General features: G+C 43.0%; 3 protein-coding genes across 4 annotated transcripts in view; 1 reads left to right on the top strand and 2 right to left on the bottom strand.

The window, feature by feature from the left end:
- Positions 1-51: 51 nt before the first annotated feature.
- dbr1 (debranching RNA lariats 1) lies at positions 52-6,573 on the bottom strand. 2 transcript variants are annotated; one of them, XM_058653457.1, is made up of 9 exons: positions 6,483-6,573; positions 4,489-4,709; positions 4,286-4,410; positions 4,122-4,202; positions 3,938-4,023; positions 3,184-3,408; positions 3,029-3,106; positions 2,806-2,951; positions 52-1,895 (listed from the first exon to the last, which is right to left on the bottom strand). In XM_058653457.1, the coding sequence occupies exons 2-9, from the start codon at positions 4,683-4,685 to the stop codon at positions 1,118-1,120; spliced, it is 1,716 nt and encodes a 571-aa protein (XP_058509440.1). In that variant the 5' UTR covers positions 4,686-4,709; positions 6,483-6,573; the 3' UTR covers positions 52-1,117. The 2 variants fall into 2 exon arrangements, with proteins under 2 accessions (XP_058509440.1, XP_058509432.1); XM_058653449.1 differs by lacking the exon at positions 6,483-6,573 and adding an exon at positions 5,588-5,751.
- Positions 6,574-6,689: 116 nt separating this feature from the next.
- On the top strand, positions 6,690-18,584 carry armc8 (armadillo repeat containing 8). The gene is made up of 22 exons (XM_058653437.1): positions 6,690-6,805; positions 8,663-8,739; positions 10,980-11,051; positions 11,772-11,914; positions 12,041-12,138; positions 12,259-12,351; positions 12,486-12,566; positions 12,639-12,714; positions 12,810-12,900; positions 12,992-13,052; positions 13,402-13,602; positions 14,062-14,157; positions 14,246-14,328; positions 14,417-14,498; positions 14,778-14,864; positions 15,165-15,257; positions 15,393-15,542; positions 15,871-15,966; positions 16,157-16,252; positions 16,360-16,432; positions 16,694-16,787; positions 17,113-18,584. Exons 1-22 carry the CDS (start codon positions 6,761-6,763, stop codon positions 17,144-17,146), a joined length of 2,022 nt encoding a protein of 673 aa, XP_058509420.1. The 5' UTR covers positions 6,690-6,760; the 3' UTR covers positions 17,147-18,584.
- Positions 18,585-20,113: 1,529 nt separating this feature from the next.
- kcnh3 (potassium voltage-gated channel, subfamily H (eag-related), member 3) overlaps positions 20,114-24,109 on the bottom strand; it is a 78,436-nt gene continuing 74,440 nt past the window's right edge. Inside the window, exon 15 of the mRNA XM_058623222.1 lies at positions 20,114-23,702. Coding sequence (XP_058479205.1) covers positions 22,803-23,702 — 900 coding nt within the window. The 3' untranslated portion in view covers positions 20,114-22,802. The remainder of the gene's footprint in view (positions 23,703-24,109) is intronic.

Genomic DNA, 24,109 nt, shown 5'->3' on the forward strand with positions numbered 1-24,109 from the left:
TGGCTGTACAACTGTGTATGAAGGAATTAAACCAAAAAAAAGGGGTTAATGTCATTTTTCAAGTCTCTTTAATTGTTGCCATTGTCTTCAAATTACAAATATGTATATATATGTACATATATATGTACACACACACACACACACACACATATACATACATATATATATATATATGTATAACTCAAAATAAAAAAAATCCGTCCTCTAAAATTTCATTTTTCTTGGATTAAAAAATATAAAAACATAAATTCTCACAGGTGTAAAATTCTGTGTAGAAAGAAAATGATGCAGAGACTCGACGCTCGCTTGTCATGTGCAGTTGTTAAAGGATCAATCTGGGATTCTTAAAAACCTATTCTCCCACACTTGTTTTATGGGGCGATTATGATTAACGGGGACGTAAATCTGTGGTCTGACATCACACTGAGATTTAATGTGTGACAGTTTTCACACGTCCAGCAGCCAGGGAAAGGAAAATGAGGTTTTAGCCACTTTATCGCACCATTAAATCATCTTTTCTGCCAGGAAACTGGAGTTTGTGTCACTTTTTCATCTCCATGCGCCGCTACACCAAACCCCATAGAGAAAATCAGTGATTTTAACATCACAGAACACAGGAGTTGTTGATCCACTGCTGCCTCCATCACTAAGTTCAGATGAGTTATTTTGCAACATCTGCGCTTGAAATCCTGTTTGGATTTACTTCAGTGACACAAAGTGGCCACACGAGGCAGCAGTAGACCAGCAGCTCCTGTGTCCCTGAGAGCTAAAATCACTGATTTTCTCTATGGGGTTTGGTGCAGGAGGGAGAATCATTTACAAAGCAACACAAAAGTGACTAAAATCTGTTTTTCTTCTGCTTCAAACTCATTTTGTGGTTGCCAGGTAACCTGTTGTCGCTCAGTCCTGATCCCCGTCGATCATTGACCCGTTAAAAACGGAGGAAAACGGAGCCTAGGCTGAAAACTCAGAGTCGTCCTTCAGTTAACTCAAAGCTCAATAACTCATGATGTTTTTTCTGTATAAAAAGCCGACTATAAACACATAAATTAAAGTCCCACAAATCAATAGAAACTAAAGCAGAGTTGATTCAGAAGGAGTCCCTGACCTCTGACCTCTAATCCTCGTCGTCCTCCGCGGTGTAGATGACCTGGTTCCTGCGTTTGATGCGTGGAGTCGTGCCTCTGCTGCCGGGACCTCCGGCCTCGTCGCTGGTGCGTTTGGAAACACGCGCAGCGGCGGACGCGTCCTTGCCCTCCTCCACCTCCTCCTCGTCCACGCCCTCACAGACTCCGCCCCTCTCTGCGACTGCAGAGTGAGAGCGAGGAGCAGCCGGGGTGGAGTGTGAGGGAGGGGGCAGGTTCATGAGGCGGGACATGTGAATGGGTGAGACGTCAGACTTGGGCTCGGGCAGAACCATACGACTCGGGGTGTGGATTTCAGAGAGGTTAACACCTGTTGTTGCTGCTGCTGCTTCTTCTTTCTCCTTCTTTTCTTCTTCCTCCTCTTCCTCCCACTCGTCCTCGATGGTGATCTCATCTGGATTGAAGGAACTCGACAACCCCGACGTGTCTGTTGGATACTCGCTGGGCTCGTCCGCGCCGTTCCCCTCTTCATCATCGTCCTCCTCCTCCTCCTCTCCTCCGGTGCTGCCCAGAACGCGGCCCGGCTCCTCCCCTCCCTGCACGACCTGAGCATAGAGGTCTGTGAGGCCTAAGGTGGCGCACAGCTCCGTCGTCTGGGGGTTGGTGCCACAGCTCGGCGCGGCGTGGTACTGCGGCCTGCCGGGGTCGTAGGGCGGCACGGTGCGGCTGAAGTTGTCTGGCACGGCGAGTTCTCCGCTGAGATCCTCCACCACCTGCATCATGGCTGCTTCTGACACTCTGTAATCCCACCTGACGAACACAGACTGGGATTAAAACCACGACTGTAACAGCTGCTGTGGGACTTTGTCACTCTCCTCATCCAGACTGAGGGTGTTGTGGCTGAAGTGCCCCCACGTCATAGTTATTTCAGTGTTTTTTGGTTTGTTTCTTTACGGTTACGAGTCCTTCAATTAAGATTTGACCCAGTATTTAGACTGCAGATTTATGCAAGGAGGCAAGAACTCGGGATTAAACCTCGGATTTTAAACTATGAAGTTAACGGACGATTATTTTCATTTTGATTAATCTGTCGATCATTTCCTCCGTTAAACGAGTCATCGTTTGGTTCAGAAAATGTTGAAAAATGTTTATCATTGTCAAACCTGGAAACGATTATTTCTTTGTTTATGTGGAGAAAAGAAACCAGAAAATATTCACATTTAAGAAGCTGAAAAATGACATAAGCTCTCCAAGGAACTCCAAGGAGTTGTTCCTTATTGTAATGTAATCATTTTATGATATCTTTACACTACAGCAAAAAAAGGTGCTAAAAACAGACTTCCATAACCCAACACATGCAGCGTGGCATCGGGAAGTCAACCTGCAGGACATTAAATATGAAATATTCACATTTAAGAAGCTGAAAAATCAGATAAAACTTGTTTTAATTCTTATACATTTTTTAGTAATAATCGAGTTATCGTTGCAGGCGTCATCGCGGCACTCAAACATTTGAAAAAAGTGAGTTGTGTCGCCCCCTAAAGGTACGAGTTTCATGGTTAAACGCGTTTTTACTCACTCGAGACAGTAACAAGCTTTATAAAATAAGTTCTTTTTATCCGACAAACGCGCTCGGACGAGTTCTCTCATTTACGTAGGGTGCAAAAGACACAAAGAGAATAATAATCTGAAGGATTAACAACAGGTTGAACTCGTGTACCGTTGGTGCAGGCCGTTGTTCTCCGGTGGGTTCCAGGGGTGAGGGGTTGTCCTCTGCAGACTGTTGGTGGCCTTCAGGATAGCCAGCCACTCTGGATCGTACTCCAGACCCTCGGATGAACCCGGTCTCTCTGGGACATCCACGATCTGCATCACAAGAGTCCAAAAATTAAAACCATCGACTGAAACTCTTCTGTATCCGAGCAGAACACACCGTCTCTCACCTGTAAGAATTCCCTGTAGGGCAAACATTTATCCAGAGACAGGAACTTGGTGACTCGTGGAGCGGCATCCCCTTTAGCCTGAAGACAAGAGCAGTCGCCGTGGAGTTAAAAGTCTTTCAGATTTAAAACTCAAGAGAAGACAGAGCGACTCTCACCTGATGCTGCATCACAGCAGCAAACTTGACGTGAAGGTGAGCAGAGAACCAGTAGCTGGGCTGAAGGTGAGCCAGCAGCTCCTCTGCAGCAGGACTTCCCAGAGTGTTTGACTCCACCTCCTGACGCAGGAACTTCTTCTTACGCAGTAACTCCTCCGTGCTGCCGTAGTAGTAGATCCCACGAGGCCAGTCGTGACTCAGGAAGATGTCCACGGGCATCTGGATCTGAGAGGGGCGATGAATAAAGGTGAGACTAACTTAACATAATGACTTTGATTAAGTTAAGAATGAAGGATTTGTTATGTTCACATCTGTTTATTTAGTTTGAATTAAATTAATGAGTTGATGTGAAAATGAACAAGTTACATAAATGGCGTTCATTTAACTTGGTAACTTAAATAAACTGGTCAAATGCAAATGAAAATCAAGTATGAACAAGTTATGTGAAAACTGTGCTCATTAAACATGTTAAATTTAGTTCAAATTAACTTAAAGGATTCATAAAACAATTTAAAATTCATTGAAAGTAAAATTATTAGCAAGTAATGTGAAAAAATTACAAAAAACTTCCAGTAAAATTGTTCATTTTAGTTTGAAAGAATTGATAAAAATACAAATTAGGTGAAAATTAAATTGTGTTTATTGGGCAAACACAAATGAATTTTTTCAAACTAAATTTCATATTTTCTTTTTTCCAGTGTAAAATAATAACCAGTTTAACTTTGTACCTTAGAGCTGACGTTGTGATATTTACCTGTTTTAATTTGAAAACCTCAATATTCCGGATGTGATACACACTCCGCAGAGTGTCGGGGTTGTACGGAGGGAATTCATGGTGACCTTTAAAAAAAAAAAAAAAAAAAAGAATAATTCTCATAAACACATTGAATTACTGTGTACGACTTTTAATCGTTCACGCAGTCCATCAAACACTTCACCTTTCCTGTAGTCGCGAGATTTAAAGATTCCCGATAATCCACCGATTCTAATCCCTTTGTAGCGAACGACCCCGGCATAACCTGAGGACACAAAGTGGAGTCAAAACCCGTGAATAAACAGATGTTTATTATTGATTTATTTGAGTTTATCTGCAGGTCTGTACCCAGAAAATAGATGTTTGGTGCCACCCAGCCTCCGTAGGGAAGCTCCTGCATGTGATTGGACGCCTCGTGGTTTCCCCCGATGAAGATGGTCAGAACTGGAGCTTTCTTCTCCCCAGAGTAATATCTGAAATAACGAAGAGTAAAACTCTGACCTCCCGCTGTTTTAAAGGTTTAAATAAAGAAGTAAAAGTAAAGCACGGACTTGTAAAAGGTCTGCATCGTCCTGTACTTGGCCGGAACCGCCATGCACTTCATGTCTCCCTCGTTCCGCACGGCCTGGAAGTCTCCGCAGCAGAGCAGCAGGTCCACCTTCACCCCCTCCCTCTTCTCCAGGTAGCCGATGGTCTCATAGATCTTGTCCAGCTCACCGTGGCAGCAGCCTTCCACCGCGATCTTCATGCTGGCGCCAACACGTGAGGCGAGCTGCAAAAAAAACAGCATTCACAGTGACATTTATTAGAGTGCCTGCTCTGCAATACACACCGATGAGTAGAGTTCTCAGCAAAAAATCTGTGAAAAAGGTTCACATACACATGAATTGGAAACGCAACCTTTCTCACCTAAATCATAGTTTTGATACATATTATGGTTTTTAAACAATCGCAGTTTAAGTTTTGTACTTTTTTTGGGACGTTTTCAGATTTTATAATGATTGTGTGTGGCGTGGCCAGAGTGGCACACTCTGCTGTTTCCAACCTACACAGACAGTTTCTACATAAAAACGTCGTCTAACCCTGTGTGTTGTTTTCAATTTCGCATGATTTGCAGTTTTTCTTAAAATCACCTAAAAGCACAGAGTTCTGCTCAAACCTCCCGTTGACTCCCACGTTAAAACACGTTTTTTTTAAAAAGAAAAAAATAAGACGAGGGTGATTTTAAAACTGTCATTTGTCTGTCAATTCACAGCCGTTTTTCACAAATCTAAATGTTTAATTTAATCTCTATCGTCAACCGTTCTAAAGGTTGATTCCACAAAGTACTAGGCAGGCACTCTAACGGCAATAATTACTGAAAGTTACGGTGCCGTAAACACAACTTCAGACACGTAAATTCAGCTCATATCTGTGACTTTGTAGAGTCGTTCATTTACAAATAAACGTCTCGTTAAAGTTTTTAGCCAATACTCATAGCACGCAGTTAAAGCACGTTCAGCTAGAACCGGTTATTTGACGTTAAAGTGGTAAAAATCAGCACCTGAAGGCAGCATGTCACTGCAAAGCTAATGCTAATAACAGCGAGCACACACACAAGTGTGCGACCCACAAAAAACAAGCTAACATGCTAACACAACGAGCACTTACTGTGACAAAGAAGAGTGTGTTAATCCGATTTAATCCGACCCAAACTCACAAACTGACTCTGAAAATCATGTTTACGAAGATGAGGGAACTTTGTACAAAAACGAGCGAGAACGAATTTTCCCACCTCGCTTCTGTCACCGTCTGCGCGTGCGCCGCAAGTACGTCACTGGCTTAAGTAAAACAACTGTGATTGTGTGCGGCAGATTCAAGACAAAGCTAAACAATTAAATGATAAAAAAAAATGAATGAAATACATGTTTTAATTTGTGTAATCTTTACGCATAAACCATGCCTGGAAAAAAATCTCGTAGTTTCTGGATTGTACATGAAAAAAATAAGGCTTGGGTTTGAATTTTACTCCAGAGAAACCAGAAAATGTGAATTTACTACCATCCTAAGTCATTAAGGACAAAATATCCACTTTCAAAAACAGCAATAATTGTAGTACAGATTAAAAACAAATCTCCTTTTTTTGGATTAAATCTTTTGATCAACTTCAGTCCTGAAGAAAACTATCACGTTTACACTTTAAATGCTAGTTATTTAATTTTAAAACCCCACAAAACATGAGTTATATGAAAAATAACAATGTTTAGTTTTCGTTATTTTTAATCAAGAGATTTATGCAGAAAACATATCAATGTGTAATGTTTTTGGAAGTGGACATTACTTCCAAAAATTCACCCTTTTGTAGTAAAAAAGAAAAAGAAAAAAAGAGATAAAATGTTCTAGATTACAGACGCCTGGGGGTTAAATATAAGATTTCATATATATATTTGTATATATAATTTCATGTACATGTAGAATATTTGCCTTTTATGGCTCAGGTCGGTGCTTGTGTCGAAACTTCCAGAATGAGCGGCCAAACGACGTCACGTGTATAAACAATATTTACCTAATCAACAAATCCACAGTGAGACAGACAGTTTAGCTAAAGTTAGCGCTGCGGTTGGTTTCTGCTGCCGGTGACCGTCGCAGCTCAGCCCCGCACAGAAACACCGCCGCTCTGCCGCACTGCTGCTGCGGGAGCTGCGTGACTGAGAGACCGCAGTAACTCCACACAGGCGCCGCTCTCACACACACAGTCCGTCCGTCACTGTCAGCTGCTGCTCTGGGGGGCGGAGTGTCTGCGGAGAGCTGCGCCGACCGGGGCGCTCCATCGTGGGAAGAGAGATGGCGTGCTTGTTGGAGGCCCCTCTCCGCATCAGCGTGCTGTCTGTGAGTGCCACTCCGCCTCTCGTCACACCCCCACCGATCTAAACCTCCAGCACGGAGCGGTTACTTGGCCGCGGCCAGTGAAACTGTGGAGGTTTATGCCCTCTGTTAGCACGTGAAGCTAAGTTCAAAGCCTTTGCAACATGTAGCACCTGGGGCGGCGCGCATACGTAGCTCGCGCTGGTTAGTTTTATACGCCGACTCTGCCCGAGCGGGCGGGAACGTTCCAAACACGTGACGTTAAGTGCGCGCGGCTGACTTCCGCCCGGCGCGCCGGTGTGTGAAGAGATCCAAACCGAACGACGGAAGTAGCTGTCAGTGTCACTGGGGGGGAATGAGTTAGCAGCTAACTGCTAAGTGACAGCGCTGTCACCGCTGTTCGTGCTCAAATAATGTCACACTCATTTAAATAATCCACAGTGCAGTTTTCAGGACCCCGCTCTTTAATCCAAACGTGAAATGACACTCGACAGTAATCTCCGGAGATTGCAAATCACAGAAGCGAACTAAGCTAGCTAACATAAGCTAACCACTAGCGTAGCCACTAGCCTGCCTCCAGGAGTTTTCTCCAAGGATAACATTATAGCTCTGTTAGTAACAGTTCGCCACCTATTAGCATGCATTTACACGTTTATTTAGCAGGTGTAAGTGGGCGTTTTGTGTATAATTGCTTAAATTTAAAGTGGCAGCAAAAACAAAATTAAGATCAAAATCGTGAACGGACCCTTCAGACAGAAGCTAGTCTCCTGGCTTGTTTTGGTTATTAAAAAAACAATCAAATGGATGATCAGTATAGTTTACGATGCATTAACTGATCCATTGATTAATTGTTGCAGCCCTATATAAGACCAATAATGAATGAATGAATTGTGCGGCATTCTTGCAATAAAGACGAGAGGAACCTATGAATAAATAAATAAAATAATTAATATAAAAATCGCACCACTAATAACAGAACATAAGTCTGTATGAACATTCCACATATTGTACTTCCTAATATAGTATTTCTAGCTATTTTGGGCTTTTAAATTGCGATTTATAGCTGTATATGTTTTAAAATGATTCAATTTCTGGTTCATCTTTTCCAAATTAGTGTTACAGAAAGGACAGCAACTTTAAAGGTTTATGCACACATTTGCTCACTGTTCACAGTTGTACATTACATCACAGAAGTTTGTCACTTTTAAAAGTGGGTCCCCATATAACATTTGTGGGAAACACTAGTTTACATGGTGACCAATACATTCTGTTAATAGGGTTAAACACAATGGATTGAACACAAAATATCAGAATCAGAAAAAGATTATCAAAATAAATGACGATTTATCCTATCCTGTCCTACCCTATCTGTTTATGATTTTTAGAAAGAGCCCTGTATTAATATTTTGTGTATCTTCTTCTAAGTAGCTCATCAGTGTCTGTTTCTGAACTAATGTGTAAAAGCAGGTTTGTTTTTTGCAGGTTCAGACTGTGGTTGTTTTTGTTTTCGTCTGCTGGCTGGGGTTTTACTCCTCTGGGGGTCATGTGGAAAGTTCCAGTTAGAGCTATCAGTGATGTAAACAGAATTTTCTGGGGTCACATCACATGCAGCCACTGGGTGACGTGTTTAACAGCTCTTAAAGGGTCCTGGTGTAATGATGCTGCACAACCGTGGACCCATGAGTGTGCACAAGCAATTAAATATAACTTTTTGGGGAGCTAAATTATCACTAATCAATCTAATATTGGCTTTTAAATGTTGATTTGCTTTTAAAATGACCTTAAAGTTGTTGTTGTGTGTATGTGAGAGATGAGAATTTATTGGTGCAAAGTTTTGTTGTTTTTCCCACTAATTTGTCCGTTTTATTTGTCCTCACGCAGGAAGTCACTGCCACGAGTCGGCATTATGTTGACAGACTGTTTGACCCCGACCCACAGAAAGTGCTGCAGGGAGTCATGTAAGTCATGCAGCATCATACCTACACACGTATATGTTATGTCAGGATATGATACACAAAGATTGGACTCATTTTGCTGTAAATGACTGTGTGTTGTTTGGCATTTCCACTGTCGAGCTGTCGCGGGAAGAGTGTGGACTTAATTCAGCTGATGTATCTCAGCACAGCCACTCTGTATAGGTTATTTTTTTTCCCTATTATGTGATAGGGAGGTCACTTTTTTAAATAAATCAAGTTCAAACAAATTTATAATGACCTGTAATTTGTTCACATAAATTCTAGCACCTCCCGTTCCCACTTCGCCGTCACTGCTCCTCTAGTACACCACAAGTGTCAGAGTTTTAATTCATGCTGCAACTGTTATTTTGTAATTCTTAGACATTTGAGAACATCATCATTTCTAGGTTTGACAAACATTTTTCAACTTTTTCTGATGTTTTGTGAACCAAACACCTCATCAGTTAGTAGAGAAAATAACAGATCAATCAATGTATTGATGAAAATTATCATTAGTTTCCTCCTTAGTGGATTCAGAGTGTTGTATTAAACAAGTTTTCTTTGTTTGTATCGTAAAAATCATCTGTTGGGCCGGATATTAATGCTGGTGGGCCACTTTTGGCCCACAAGCCACCAGTTGCTGACCAGTGCTGTAGATGATGTTGATGATGTTGATGTTTACACACACACGGCCTTTCATGTGACTTGGCCTCATCTCTCTTCCCGTCTCACTTTCACTCTCTGTCTGGACGGCCAGTGACCTGAACTGTGACGATTACGTGTCTATTTTTGACTTCAAAAGGGGGGAGACGAGACTAACTCTGGTTACGGCGCGCGCCAACACCTGACTGAATACAGCTGTACTTTTCCATTAGCTCCACTCACTGCCACTCACCTGCCATTTGATATCATCAGAGTCCTGCAGAGCTGAACAGGCTCAGTCTGCGGCTCTGTGGTTTCTCTGATCATATTTGGACTGGACTCTGTCTGTGTGCGGACATTGGGACGTGTTTGAGCAGGAGGAGACGGTGTTATTGATGAACTGTTCAGTTCATGTCAGTCAGGACAGTGTGAGGCAGCATGAACCCTGAAAACCGAGGAAGCTGAATGGAACTCCTCCACAGGGCTGTGTAATATATCAATATTTGATCAATATCAGTGGTTCCACCTGAGAACACCAACAACATTCTCTCCTCATCCTCCTCTTCCTCACACACTGGTATAGTGAAATTAAATGAAGATGGAGCGAGAGATAAAGTTATTATTATTGAATTTATTTAAATTATTTTGTTATTTGTGTCATTTTCTACACACTGTGGTCAAAGATTCCTCAGCTACACACCGCTCACACACCCTGGTCTATACAGTAGAAGAGTATTTGTGATTTTCCTCCAACTACCACCAGAGGAAGCTCACGTACCACAGTTTGAGAAACTAGGATGATCTATATCATCACATGAGACGAGATTACATTAGATCATCATATCATGAAGATGAAGTATCTGTGATGAATCTTCCTGGTTATAAACGCTGTTGCATTGACAATCATCATTTACTATAGTTAACACATTTGTAAAATACACTATATATCACATATAATGATTAAAAAATACATGGAATTGACTAAATTATATAATATTATATACATTTTAAGCCTAAAGCATGTTAAAAGTCAGATTTTAGTCAGACTAAGACAATAATTCAGTCTGCTTCATGTCATGTAGTCACACGTTAGTCCGACTAAAATCGAGCTCGTCTTAGTCGGACTAACATACCTGGGTAATGTGATTCATAGTCCGATTACTCCTGCATGTATATGCTTATACATCGGACTGGAGTCGGACTGATAGACTCCACTTACTTATTAGGAGACACAGCGCCACCTACATGGCCAATATATATATTTTTTCCTCCACATGTATAATCAGACTCAGCAAGTTGTCCAATTGTCTGTCTTAGTCGGACTATGGCCTTAGTTTGATTAAACTGTGACTGTAAATATCCTTCATTTCACAAAAAAGCCAAAGAAATAGAGCAGGTTTTATCTGAAACTGTATTTAAATTAGAATTTCAAGCTTGCAGTGACTTTGACAGTGAACTGACGTGATGTTCTGCTGCTGTAAGTTGTGATTTAAAGCATATAAACGTACTGAAGTTAAACTGTTGTGCTGCTACCTTTAGTCCATCTGTCACATGTTTGTCAAATACGTCACTGAGAAGAAACCTGTGCTCTGTCTTCACAGTGATATGAAGAACGCCGTCATTGGAAACAACAAGCAGAAAGCCAATCTGATCGTCCTGGGAGCCGTGCCCAGGTATGTCCACTCTCTGTCTCTGTCTCTGTCCCTGTCTCTGACTCTCTGTCTCTGTCTCTGCTCAACACGTACAGACTTTATTGCTGCTTCAAACTCTGTTTATATAAGTCAATGAGACCTAAATTTAAAGCCGCAGCCTGTTTTCAAAAACACACTCGTTGATCCTCCTCTGAATTCTTTGTCGCAGCTCTTCACTCCCATGTCGCCTCTCGTCGCCTCCTTAACCCATTTTATTCACCCTATAAATAGAAGGAAACAGACGTTACCTCTTTTATTAACACACTGTGTTGAGGACAAATTCATATTATATGATAATGTAACTGTCTGGAAACAAAATATGGCCGTCTCGGTCCCCTATTTTTCCATTTTAGTCATTAAAAAACAGCATTTTCACAGCAACAAGTTAATGAGACAAATAGAAAAATACAGTACATTCAATCATTTTTCTCCGTTCTTTTAAAATAATAAAATAATAAAAAAAGCCCCCCAAAAATAAAAAAAAGCAAAAAAATATCCAGAAATAAAATCTCATTAATTCAGAAAAACAAAACCACACAAAATCAAGAAAAAAACAGAAAATAATTTAAGAAAAATTATATTATTAATAAAAAAAAAAAAAAAAAAAAATCAAGCATATGTTTTATAAATCAGATCATAATAAATGTCAGAAAACTCACATGAAGACCTTGGACCTGACGTGCGTGTGTGTGTGTGGTCCAGGTTACTGTACCTGCTCCAGCAGAGCTCGTCCAGTCTGGAGCTGAGGAGCGAGTGTGCCGTGGTTCTGGGCAGCCTCGCCATGGGCACTGAGAACAACATAAAGTCCCTGGTGGACTGTCACATCATCCCTGCTCTTCTACAAGGTCTGAAACACACACACACACACACACACACACACACGAACACACACAGACACACACTCATAGCTGCTGTTGACGTGTGTGTGTGTGTGTGGACCCAGGTCTGAACGTGTTCTCCTGTCTCTCCAGGTCTCCTGTGTCCAGACCTGGTCTTCATCGAAGCTTGTCTCCGATGCCTCAGAACGGTCTTCATCAGTCCAGTCACTCCTGTGCAGCTGCTCTACACTGTAGGTTCACAACATCCGACATTTATCATCTTATTATTGTTATTTAATAATGTAATATGTCATAAAAGCACAAACACAGAGGAGAAAACAAGTGAAAATCGTGTTGTTGTGTTTTTAAAGGACCCCACTGTGATTCCTCACCTCATGTCTCTCCTGAGCCGCTCGCAGAGAACGCAGGAGTACACCACACAGATCTTCTCCCACTGTTGTAAGGTATTTGTTGGTATTTGGTCAGAGACACACACGCGCGGCGTCACCGCACACGCTCGGTTTTTAATTTTAGCTGCGTCGCGATTTCCTCGTTCTGATGTTTGTGTTGTTGTTTTCGTTGTTTGTTTTCCCCACAGACGCCCGAGCACCAGACGGTTCTGTTCAACCACGGCGCCATCCAGAACATCGCCCCCCTGCTCATCTCCCCCTCGTATAAGGTCAGTGTCTGTCTGTCTGTCTGTGTCTGTCTGACTGACGTGAGCGTTAACGTGCTTGTCTCTCCTCTCCAGGTCCGGATGCAGGCGTTAAAGTGTTTCTCAGTCCTTGCCTATGAGAACACTCAGGTCTCCATGACCCTGGTGAACGGTGAGGAAACCTCCTCATCTCTCTCTCGCACTGTGCTGCCTTTCCATCACACACACACACACACAGTTGTAATGTTAAAAGTCTTCTGTCTGCAGTGCTGGTGGACGGGGAGCGTCTCTCTCAGGTATTTGTCAGAATGATGCAAAGGGATCAGCCCATAGACATGCAGCTAACCGCAGCCAAATGGTAAGCAACGTACAGTAAACCCCACAATTCATTCATTGTTATTATTTACAAACAAACACGTTTCCTTGAACCTCTCGTCTTTGTGTCGCAGTTTAACGTACATGTGTCGAGCGGGAGCCATCAGGACAGACGAGAGCTGCATCGTCCTGAAGGTCGGTCTCCGCTGAAACTCTCCATGAATCAAACCAAACACTGTCTCTTTAGAGATCTTCAAAATCCAACACCAGAAGCTTTAATGCCACGATTGTTCGCTCAGGAACACAGTTAAATAACGTTAATGTCACTGTTGAGAGTGCAATTAAAGTCAAAGCTATGCTCAGAGCTCCCCCTGCTGGATTCACGTGGTTATTACATCAAATGGTTCTCTTCACATCTAGGCTAGATTAATCAGCTGAACACAAACACTACACTGCTTTAAAATAACACACGTTACACATGGAATGAACTCTTTACACGCTGTACTCGTGACTTTCCGTGTCTGTTGTCGTTTCTTTAATCCAGACGCTGCCGTGTCTGGTGCGCATGTGCAGTAAAGAGCATCTGCTGGAGGAGCGGGTGGAGGGCGCAGAGACGCTGGCTTACCTGATGGAGCCTGACGTGGAGCTGCAGCGGATCGCCAGCACCACCGACCACCTGGTGGCCATGCTGGCCGACTACTTCAAATACCCCAGCTCTGTGTCGGCTATCACGGACATCAAGAGGGTGGGTCCAGTGGGCGGGGCCTGTTTTCAGATCAAGAACACAGCATACGGATCGTGTTATGCTGTGTTTTTACAAACCAACACCTGGAATGTTTACATTTTCACTGGAACTGTGCAGAACTTTACCTGCTTACAGCTGTTAAAACTTGTTGGATGGGACTGAACCATGATTAAATGTAGTCTGATGGTAGAGTGTCTGATCCTGCACACACATACCAAATGTTGTTCAAATCTGATGTGTTTTGACAGAGATATTTTAGTTATTTTTTCTATTTTTACAGTTTCACCCATTGAGAAAGAATAGGATTTCTTGAAAGTTTGATCACGTTTAATGACGTCATCAGTGGGCAGATTCTTACCAAAATTGAGTGGGAACATACTTGGGTGATCGAAAAATTCCGACTGATCGGATAAACGACGTACTGTGACTTTAACCGTTCACCCGCTCTGCCGTTGACAGTTGGATCACGACCTGAAACACGCGCACGAGCTCCGACAAGCTGCTTTCAAACTCTACGCCTCGCTCGGCTCCAACGACGAGGACATCCGCAAAAAAGTAATTGTCCCTCCTTTTCTGTTTTTGTGTGTTTTACAAACATTTATAATTGTATACATTTATAGTTTGTTTACTCTTGTTTTGTCAGATTACAGAGACGGAGAACATGATGGACAGGATCGTCAGCGGCCTCTCAGAATCCAGCATTAAAGTGCGCTTGGCTGCTGTCAGGTACAGCGCGAAGAAAGACACATTAACGTGTGTTTGTGTGTCTCTTGTCTCTTCATTGGTATAAAATGCTGTTCAAACTTGTTCCCAGGTGTCTTCACAGTCTTTCCCGCTCAGTGCAGCAGCTGAGGACCAGCTTCCACGACCACGCCGTGTGGAAACCGCTCATGAAGGTCAGTGAGCTACAATCAGATTAGATTATTTTGCAACCAAATAACAGGAAGTTATTTTAGTATATCACTGTATCGACTAGGACTTCATTTGAGACTATATTGTGCCATTTTGGTCAATTCAGTAAAACAAGAGACGTTGGGTTCCAAACATATAGTTATTTATCTTTTTATACCTTTACTGCATGCTTGTTTTTTGTAGTTCGTATCTTAAGCTGCTAATAATATTTAATGGGATAAATCCATTAATCCATCTCTCCTAATCTAATCTCTCTCTATCAGCTGTTGCAGAACGCTCCAGATGAAATCCTGGTCATGGCCTCATCCACACTATGCAATCTACTGCTGGAGTTCTCACCCAGCAAAGAGGTACGCGCACACACACACACACACACATGCACACACACACACACACACACGCACGGAGAGTTTGGATTATATTTTAATCTTGAATCTGCTGCTCGTCTCAGTCTAATCTTATTACGTTCTATTATTGATGAGCCTCATGGCCCCGGCCTTACAGAATCATTGATTTGATTTATATCTTGATATAAACATCAACATCAAATGATATGAACAAGTATATTGTAAAACAATTTTCTTCCTTAATTAAAAAACCTGTTTCTTTTGCCTCTGAGTGAATAAATAAATCAGTGTATGTGTTTGCAGCCGATCCTGGAGTCAGGAGTGATCGAACTACTATGCAGTTTAACCCAGAGTGACAGTCCAGCACTGAGGGTCAACGGGATCTGGGCCCTGATGGTAAGACGACCGTGTGTGTGCGTGTGTGTGACAGCAAATTCATGTTTCATTATTATTATTATTATTATTATTATTATTATTATTATGTTAATCACAATACCTTCTGTGTGTGTGTGTGTGTGTGTGTGTGTGAAGAACATGGCGTTCCAGGCGGATCAGAAGGTGAAGGTGGAGATCGTCCGATGTCTCGGCACAGAGCAGCTGTTCCGTCTGCTGTCAGACCCCGACACCAACGTCCTGATGAAGACGCTGGGTTTACTGCGGAACCTGCTGTCCACGCGCCCGGTGAGAGACACACGCGCACGCACACACACACACGGATGAGATTCTGTAAAGATGAAGATAATCCTCCTACTCATCACATATCACAATTAATGGAGAGATGAATTGATTATGAAGATAATTGATCTTGTATGAAGTTTACAGTGAAAATAAAGCTCTCTATGTGGTGATGAGATTAAACAGGCGTTCCTAATAAAGTGGTTACAGTGAAGCAGCACTAACTCACCTGAATGTTCCTCCTCCTGTTAAATCTAATAAGAAGAAAGACAAACATGAGCAGCAGCAGCATGAGAACTGACTCTGTCTGTCTGTCTGTCTGTCTGTCTGTCAGCACATCGACCAGATCATGAGTTCTCACGGGAAACAGATCATGCAGGCGGTGACTCTCATCCTGGAGGCGGAGCATAGCATCGAGGTGAAGGAGCAGGTGAGTGAAGTGATGATGTCATCACAGCGTCTGTAGATCTGAGAGAAAATCATCCGTTATTTCTGTTTTTATCTGAGTCATGAAACAAGAAACTGCTGATGTTACCTCCTCTCCTCTCGTCTCCTCTCGTCTCCTCTCCTCTCCTCTCCTCTCTCCTCTCTCCTCTCTCCTCTCCCCTCTCCCCTGTCAGACACTGTGCATCCTCTCCAACATTGCCGACGGCAACACAGCCAAGGATCTGATCATGACCAACGACGACATGCTGCAGAAAATCAAATACTACATGGTAACGACATCAGTGTTTATTCTTTATGTTTAATGAGGTGAAGAGTGTTTTTATTCTTCTGTTTCTGAATGTTATTTACATGTTTACATGTTTGTGTTGAAACGCAGGGACATTCAAACGTGAAGCTGCAGCTCGCTGCCACTTTCTGTGTCTCCAACCTGATCTGGAACGAGGAGGACGGTAAGAGACGGAGAGAGAGAGAACAAGAGGGAACGAGAGAGAAACAAAGGGTTCAAAGTGTGTTTAAAAAGTGGTGGACACTTTCAGTTTAAGAAACACTGATTTAGTCCACAGTAAATCAAACTTGTACATATTTAAAGAAACTGGTGCAGTTTAACCTTTGAATGTCTGACCTGTTCACTATAATGACACTGTAGATGAATGAGTGAGTGAGTGAATGAATGAGTGAGTAACTCCTGTGGTTCTGTCGTTCACCTGCAGGTTCTCAGGAGCGTCAGGACAAGCTGAAGGAAATGGGCTTTGTCGACGCTCTGCACAAACTGACCCAGGCGTCTGACGCCAACCTCAGTGACCGGTGAGACTCACTCACATATTCACTCATTCACGTATTCACTTACTCACTCACTCACTCACTCACTCACTCACATATTCACTCATTCACGTATTCACTTACTCACTCACTCACTCACATATTCACTTATTCACGTATTCACTTACTCACGTATTCACTTATTCACGTATTCACTTACTCACATATTCACTCATTCACGTATTCACTTACTCACTCATTCACGTATTCACTTACTCACATATTCACTCATTCACGTATTCACTCACAAATTCACTTACTCACATATTCACTCATTCACGTATTCACTTACTCACTCTTTTTCTCTCAGGGCGAAGACGGCGATGCAGCAGTACCTCGCATGACCACAGGGGAAGAAGGAGGAGGAGTCTTCTACTGCCAGCTTACATAACAAATGCCAGGAGGGGGCGCCACTGGTTGTTTAATTTGAGGTTGTTTTGATGCACAGAGACACCTTTTTTGTTTTGGTGACCTTTGGCGACCTCTGTTGACCTCTAACCCTCCGCCTCGACGCCGTGGTCTTTGGGAAATCAACGGTTACGAGGATTTCACGTGTTTGTTTGTTTTTTTCTCTTTAAAGACAAAGTGATTTTTTTTCTTTCTTTTTTTGTTTGAAAAATGATTTTTAGTTTTTTTTTTTTTTTGTGGTTGGAGAGGAGGAGGAGCCAGCGCCACCTCGCCGCCGCCTGTCGGACTCCTGGATGACGGAGACGCGGCTCTCGGAGGTTCTGACACAGGAGCGCCGGCTTTTAATTCCACTTTTATTTTTGCTAATTTGAACTAATATTTACGACTAAATATTAACGACGTTTCCTCGTCAAACGCGAGCGAGGACACGTGTGGAAAACACAAGAGACTAAAGTCTATTTTCAAATGTTTTCTTCTGTTTTTGTTTTTTTTTTGTGGATACATACCTCGTAAATATATAAATATATATAAATATGAACATAAATATATATATTTTTGGATTTTTACCCCCCCCCCCCCATTCACCCTCTGAACCATGACTCAGCAGATTCTCCCTCGTGTCGGACGCTGATCGCGGTGAATGACGGGAGTTAACGTGATTATTGTTGTTTGTTTGTTTGTTTGTTTGTGTTTTTTTCCGTCTGCACTGGTTCCTGTTCTCGAACATCGTTATGATCCCAATGGGAAAAGACGGAGCGCGTGAGTGTTGGTCATGTGATCAATGGAATTCCTACGTTTTTTTTCTTTGTTTGTTTGTTTGTTTGTTTGTTTTCCTCCTGCTGCTGCGTGTGTTTTAAACTTAGACTGTGAGTAAAAATGGACGTCGTCATCTCGAAATAATGAAAAACAGAAAATATTCACGTTTAAGAAGCTGAAAAAATCGGAACATTGTCTTGAATCAGTAAAACAAACACTTTGATAATTGACGATTGATTTAGCGATTGATTAATCATCGATAAATTGTAAGACCAGACTAGTTTCAGGTCTACGTCAGAAGAACATGACGTCAATTTTGTAAATAACGTTCAAATTTAAACTGAAGCAGAAGGCCACGCCCACTTTTCTGAACAGTCTATGAAGAGAAAGCTAGAGCAACGTGAGAGCGCCCCCTGGAGGCTAAAAGCACTTTGTGCATCCTCAGTGAAAACGCGATGTTTTCGTCCCTTTTTGAGTCATTTTTTTTCTTCATCATCCTCGTCATCATTATCGCGAAGTTTCTCAACCGTCGCTCCCTCACATTTCACCCGTTCTCCCTGAAGCTCTGATTGAATGAATGAATGTTACCATGAAAAATATATGCAGACCTGAAGAAGACTTTGTCCTCTGTGTCAGTCTCATTTCTTTAAAAACCAAAGAAGAAAAAAACTTTTCTTCTCCAAACTCGTGACGTGTGAATAAGTGAGTTTTGTGACGATTGCACTTTACGAAGAAAAAAACAAAACAAAAACGCTGATTTACGTCAACTCATAACTTTAGCTTGTTTAACGTGATAAACGCGCATGAGCTAATGGTTTGCGAAGTAAGGCGGCACAATTCATTCCAAAAAATGGAAATCGCAATATGACCATGTGCAATATGATTGAAAGGTGTCAAATCAGCATTTTGATGAAACTCGCCGCCATCTTCAGCTCGTAGGAAGAGAAAAAAAATGCGGGGGTTTTGACAAACAGGAGAAATCGTTAAGATTTTTTTGGTGAAAATTGACGTTCAGGTGCAGAAATAATCCGCTGTAACAAACATGACGATAACAATATGTCGTAGTTTTCTGATGTAGCATTTACGAGTTTCTATGGAAACTAAAAACCTCTGCAGTTCTGTTTCACAACAACGCAAAAATCCAACTAAAATTAAAAATAATTTTTTGTATTTTATAAAAAAAGTGAACTAGAGTAGAATGAAAACTTTAATCTCAAGAAATGTGAAGAAATCTGATCTTTTTTCTGATCATCCGTGGGCTGAAGTGCAGATTATAATCCCTGTGGCGGTCGTGGGTGAGTGAATGTTTCCACAGGAGTCTGACGTGGTAGAAAACAACACTTCTTTATTGTTAGACAGAATATGTAATAATCCTGGTACTGAAGCATTTTCTTTATGTAACAGTAGTCGTTAATAATAAAATACATCTGCACCCTGGCGCCCCCTGCAGGACGACCACAGTTCACCCTCCACAGCTCTAAAGCAGGCACATTCTCATGCAGAAAGAAGCTGTGACATGCAGTTAGATTTAAACCCCACCCACCCCCGCCCCCGCCCCCCCACAGTAACCTGCAGAGTCCAGGTCCAGGAACAGGTCCAGGACTCTGTGAATGTTTGTGTTTCAGTCCAGCAGCAGAAAAAGTGACCGCTTCTTATTTTACAAGTGACATGTGATAAAAAACAAAAAACATCAACAACACGAGGAAAAGAAAGCAGAGAGAGAGAAGTCCTGAGACCTCCAGAGTGATGCATTCTGGGTAGTGGAGTTGTTCAGGGTGTTCAGTGTATGTGAAGGACAGGATGTAGATGAAGGAAACTCTGTGTGTGTGTGTGTGTGCTACATACAATGTCGGTAAGGTTACACTGTGGCTACGTTCACACTGCAGACTCAAAAATGCTCTCTCACACCAAACCCCATAGAGAAAATCAGTGATTTAAGGTCGCAGGGACACAGGAGCTGCTGGTCTACTGCTGCCTCGTGTGGTCACTTTGTGTCACTGAGGTCAATCTAAATGAAGAATTTCATAACTGAAGTCATGAAATAAGACATTAGAACTTAGTGATGGAGGCAGCAGTGGATCAACAACTCCTGTGTCGCTGTGATGTTAAATCGCTGGTTTTCTCTATGAGGTTTGGTGTGGGAGAGCGAGCGGTCTACAAAATAATAACAACTTCAGTTTCCTGTTGGAAAAGTGTGTCTAACAGTGAGACAAAGACGTGAACGTGTTCTAAAGACATCGTAGACTTAAACTGACATAGATTTCATGAGCTGACTCTTTTACTCGTGGCTAAAATCAGTTTTCCTTGTGTTCCTTGTGTGTGGAAAAACTGAGCAATAAACCCACAGTGTAGACGTAGCCTTACATTGTTTAAAACAGTAAACTGTCTCCCAGAGGTGCAATCGATTCCCTTACAAGAAAATAAATAACAGACATGCCTCATAAATAAACAAACAGACAGAGTCACATCTCTGAGATGAAGGTGCAGTTGTTCTCTGTTGGTGACGTTTATGGCTTTTTCTGGTGTAAATGTTGTTGTTTTGATCCAAATGCTTGTGTGCAGGTAACAGGTGAAGGACTCGAGGGGGAAGTCTGAGTCTTTGTGTGGAGAAGGCACAAATGGCTGGATGGCTAAAGCTCAGGACTGATGTGGGACTTTGCTGTAAAGGCTGGTTGTAAACAGTCACAGCGGTGACGAGAAAACCACCGCCGCCGCCACACGGCTTCCTTACATCCTGCGTTATGTCTTTGGCACGCGACCCCGACCTTTAACCCAGACGTGACTACTTCAGTAAATTTCTGCCCACAGTTAAAAACAGAGATATTTCATGTTTTCTGCTCCCTGATTCAGCCTGAGACACAAACTCTCTCACAGACGACAAGAAAAAACAAGTTTTAGTCACTTAACAAAAGCCTCATCTCATAACATCTACACCCGCTTAAGTCTGTGACATCTAAAGCAAATGTTAGTCACTGTTTCTCGATTCTTGACAAACCTTTTCTGACTGAAAACGTTGGTTAGTTTTGCTTTGAGAACCACTCACTCTCCCACACCAAACCCCATAGAGAAAATCAGTGATTTTAACATCACACACACAGCAGTTGTTGATCCACTGCTGCCTCCATCACTAAGCTCAAACGTCTTATTTTGTCCCTTCAGCATTTGAAATTCATTATTTGGATTTAGTTCAGTGACACAAAGTGACCACACGAGGCAGCAGTAGACCAGCAGCTCCTGTGTCCCCGCCAGCTAAAATCACTGATTTTCTCAATGGGGTTTGGTGTGGGAGAGTGAGTGGTCTACAAAATAACAAAAACTTCAGTTTCCTGTTGGAAGAGTCTGTCTCACAGTGAAATAAAGACGTGAAACATGTTCTGAAGACATCGTAGACTTAACACTGACGTAGATTTTATGGGTATTATTGAGCCCCCGTGTCTCAGGCTGGTTCTCGGAGCAGAACCTCGTAAAATCAGACTTTTAACTGAACTAACCCTTTAAAAACATCCAAATAAATTAATGAAATCGTTACGATCTGATCTGATACGTACGACTGAGACCGAACGTAGAGTTCACGTTCACCATGGTGCGTTCCATTCACATCGGAAGTCGGAACTGGGAGTGACGTCACCTCAGAGTTCACCGCGTTCCAGTTTAGAAGTCGGGGGAAAAAAAACAAACACAAATGTATATTCAAGATTTTGACGATAAAAGAGTCAATGAAAGCTCTGCGATAAAATAGTCGATGAAAGAGCTCTACGATAAAATAGTTGATGAAAGAGCTCTACAAAAAAAGAGTTGATAAAGAGCTCTGCGATAAAAGAGTCGATGAAAGAGCTCTACGATAAAAGAGTTGATAAAGAGCTCTGCGATAAAATAGTCTATGAAAGAGCTCTACGATAAAATAGTCAATGAAAGACCTCTACAATAAAAGAGTCGATAAAGAACTCTGCGATAAAAGAGTCGATGAAAGAGCTCGGCGATAAAAGTCGATAAAGAGCTCTGCGATAAAAGAGTTGATGAAAGAGCTCAACGATAAAAGAGTCGATGAAAGAGCTCTATTTGGTATTTTGGTCACGCAAATGTGGCATCGCAACACGTCCACGGTTAAAAAATAAAAAAATACTACACCGGGTTCCAGTTGAGTCGCTGAAAATCTAATTTCTTAGATTAGCCATGGTTAGCAATACCAATGCTAACAAACACAGTCTGAGTTGGAAATCCGAGTTCTGACAACAAATGGAACACACCATATGTGTACGACTGATGAAAATGAATGGTAAAAGTATAGTAGAGTGTTTTTACGATTAACCATAAGCCATTTTGTAATCCTGTGTGTCAGGGTTTGTTACATTCAGGGTAAATGTACATAACGTTAAAAGTGAAATTCTCAGGTGAAGTGTTTGGACCTGTACGACCTCACAGTTCGTAACTCTGGAAAATTCCGACTTCCGACTACAAATGAAACGCACCGTCGTTCAGATCCTGTGCTGTGTTTAAAGACGTGTGTACCGGCCCTTTAAAGGGGCAGGGAAAATCCTGACTGGTCTAAAAAGAGATAAAGTGTGAGTTTGGTGTAAGTGGGCGGAGCTTGTTTCGGCTCCAGCGATGAATGGAAGTGGGTTTTTTTTAAAAAGCAGCTGTGATGCTGTTTTTTTTGTGTTCGACAGTTTGTGCTGTGTTTCCTCGTCACACCGCCGCACCACCGGGTGGCGCCGTGTCTCAGATCGCACAGGTGTTTCTCCTCTGAGCACTTCCTGCGTGAAGCTGGGCCCGCCTCTTCCGTCCCCTGCTACTGTGTTTTCCCCCCCTCATGCATTCATTCATTCACTCATTCATTCATAACGCCGGCTCCTCTTCATCGATGAAGCTGATGTTCTCGGTGGAGGACCGCCCCTCCTTCACCTGCTGCCCCCACTCGTGCATCTCTAGCTCCTGCGGTCGCGCGCCGGCTCTGGCATCCTGGTGGCGGCGCTGTGACGTGCACCAGACGGTGTCCGCCCGCGGCGTCCTCGCGTTAAAGTCCAGAGACAGCGACGAGGAGGGGACAGGGGTGGAGGAGGGGGACGGCCTCACCCTCTGGTCCCCAGGGGAGGAGGAGAGCGAGGGCGGGGCCGAGCAGTGGGCGGACGACTGCGGCGGAGGTGTGTCCTGGGAGGGAGGAGGCGGGAGCGGGCCTCGGCTGACACAGCTGGCAGGTCTGGATGGGTGAGGACCCTGACAGGGGGACAGAGAGGGTGAGGACGAGAGAGACATGGAGAAGGAGAGAGAGGGTGAGGGCGTGTGAGAGGGCAGGGGAGGCGTGTCCTGCAGAGGACATACGCCGTTACTGGAGGACGCGTGGACGCTCCGTGTCTCCGAGGACCCGTCAGGGAGTTTGTCTTCAGCTAAGAGGAGGTCAGAGGTCACAGAGATCTGGATGTGACCGCACGGCTGCGACGCGGACGAGTGGAAGGTCGTCGTGGCGTGTGGCGTCGGCAGAAGACACCGCGGCAAGTCCATCGTCTCGCTGTCTCCACTGTCCAACAGAGACCGAGCGTCCGCTCTCTGCGCGGGACACGGCGTCGTGAGGGAGGCGCTCGTTGACAGCTGGCCGGCGCTGCTGGGGGGCGGGGTTAGATTTGGCACCATGGTCATCAGGATTGGCTGCGCCGCTGTTTGAAGGAGGGGCTTAAGGAGGAGCGTCATCTCCTGCAGCTCCTGACTGAGTCTGCACACTTGTTTAGAGAGACTGTTCATCTGAGTCAGGACAGGACACACAGACACGGGGGGGAGGGGCAGATGGGGGGGCGGGGCAGGGGGGTGGGGAGAGCGAAAGGGTGAAAATGGGAATATTGATCGTTTTAATTTGCTGACTCATTATTCCCAATTAACAAAGAAAGTAAGAAAGAAACTTTAGAAATTGCTGAGTCAGCATTCCCACCTAATTAATAAAAGGACATGAAAATGGTCATTGTGAATCACTGACTCAGCGTAAATAAAACAAAACACAACGGGAAAACAATAACTATTAATTGCTGAGTCATTATTCCCAACTCACAAAGAAAACAGGAGTGCAGTAGTTGGAAATTGCTGAGTCAGCATTACAAATAGACCTTTTTTCATAAATGCAGGGTCATGTAAACTCAAGTCGAAACCTTTAAACC

The sequence above is a fragment of the Solea solea genome, chromosome 2 (assembly GCF_958295425.1).
Source record: "Solea solea chromosome 2, fSolSol10.1, whole genome shotgun sequence".
NCBI classification, from domain to species: domain Eukaryota; kingdom Metazoa; phylum Chordata; class Actinopteri; order Pleuronectiformes; family Soleidae; genus Solea; species Solea solea.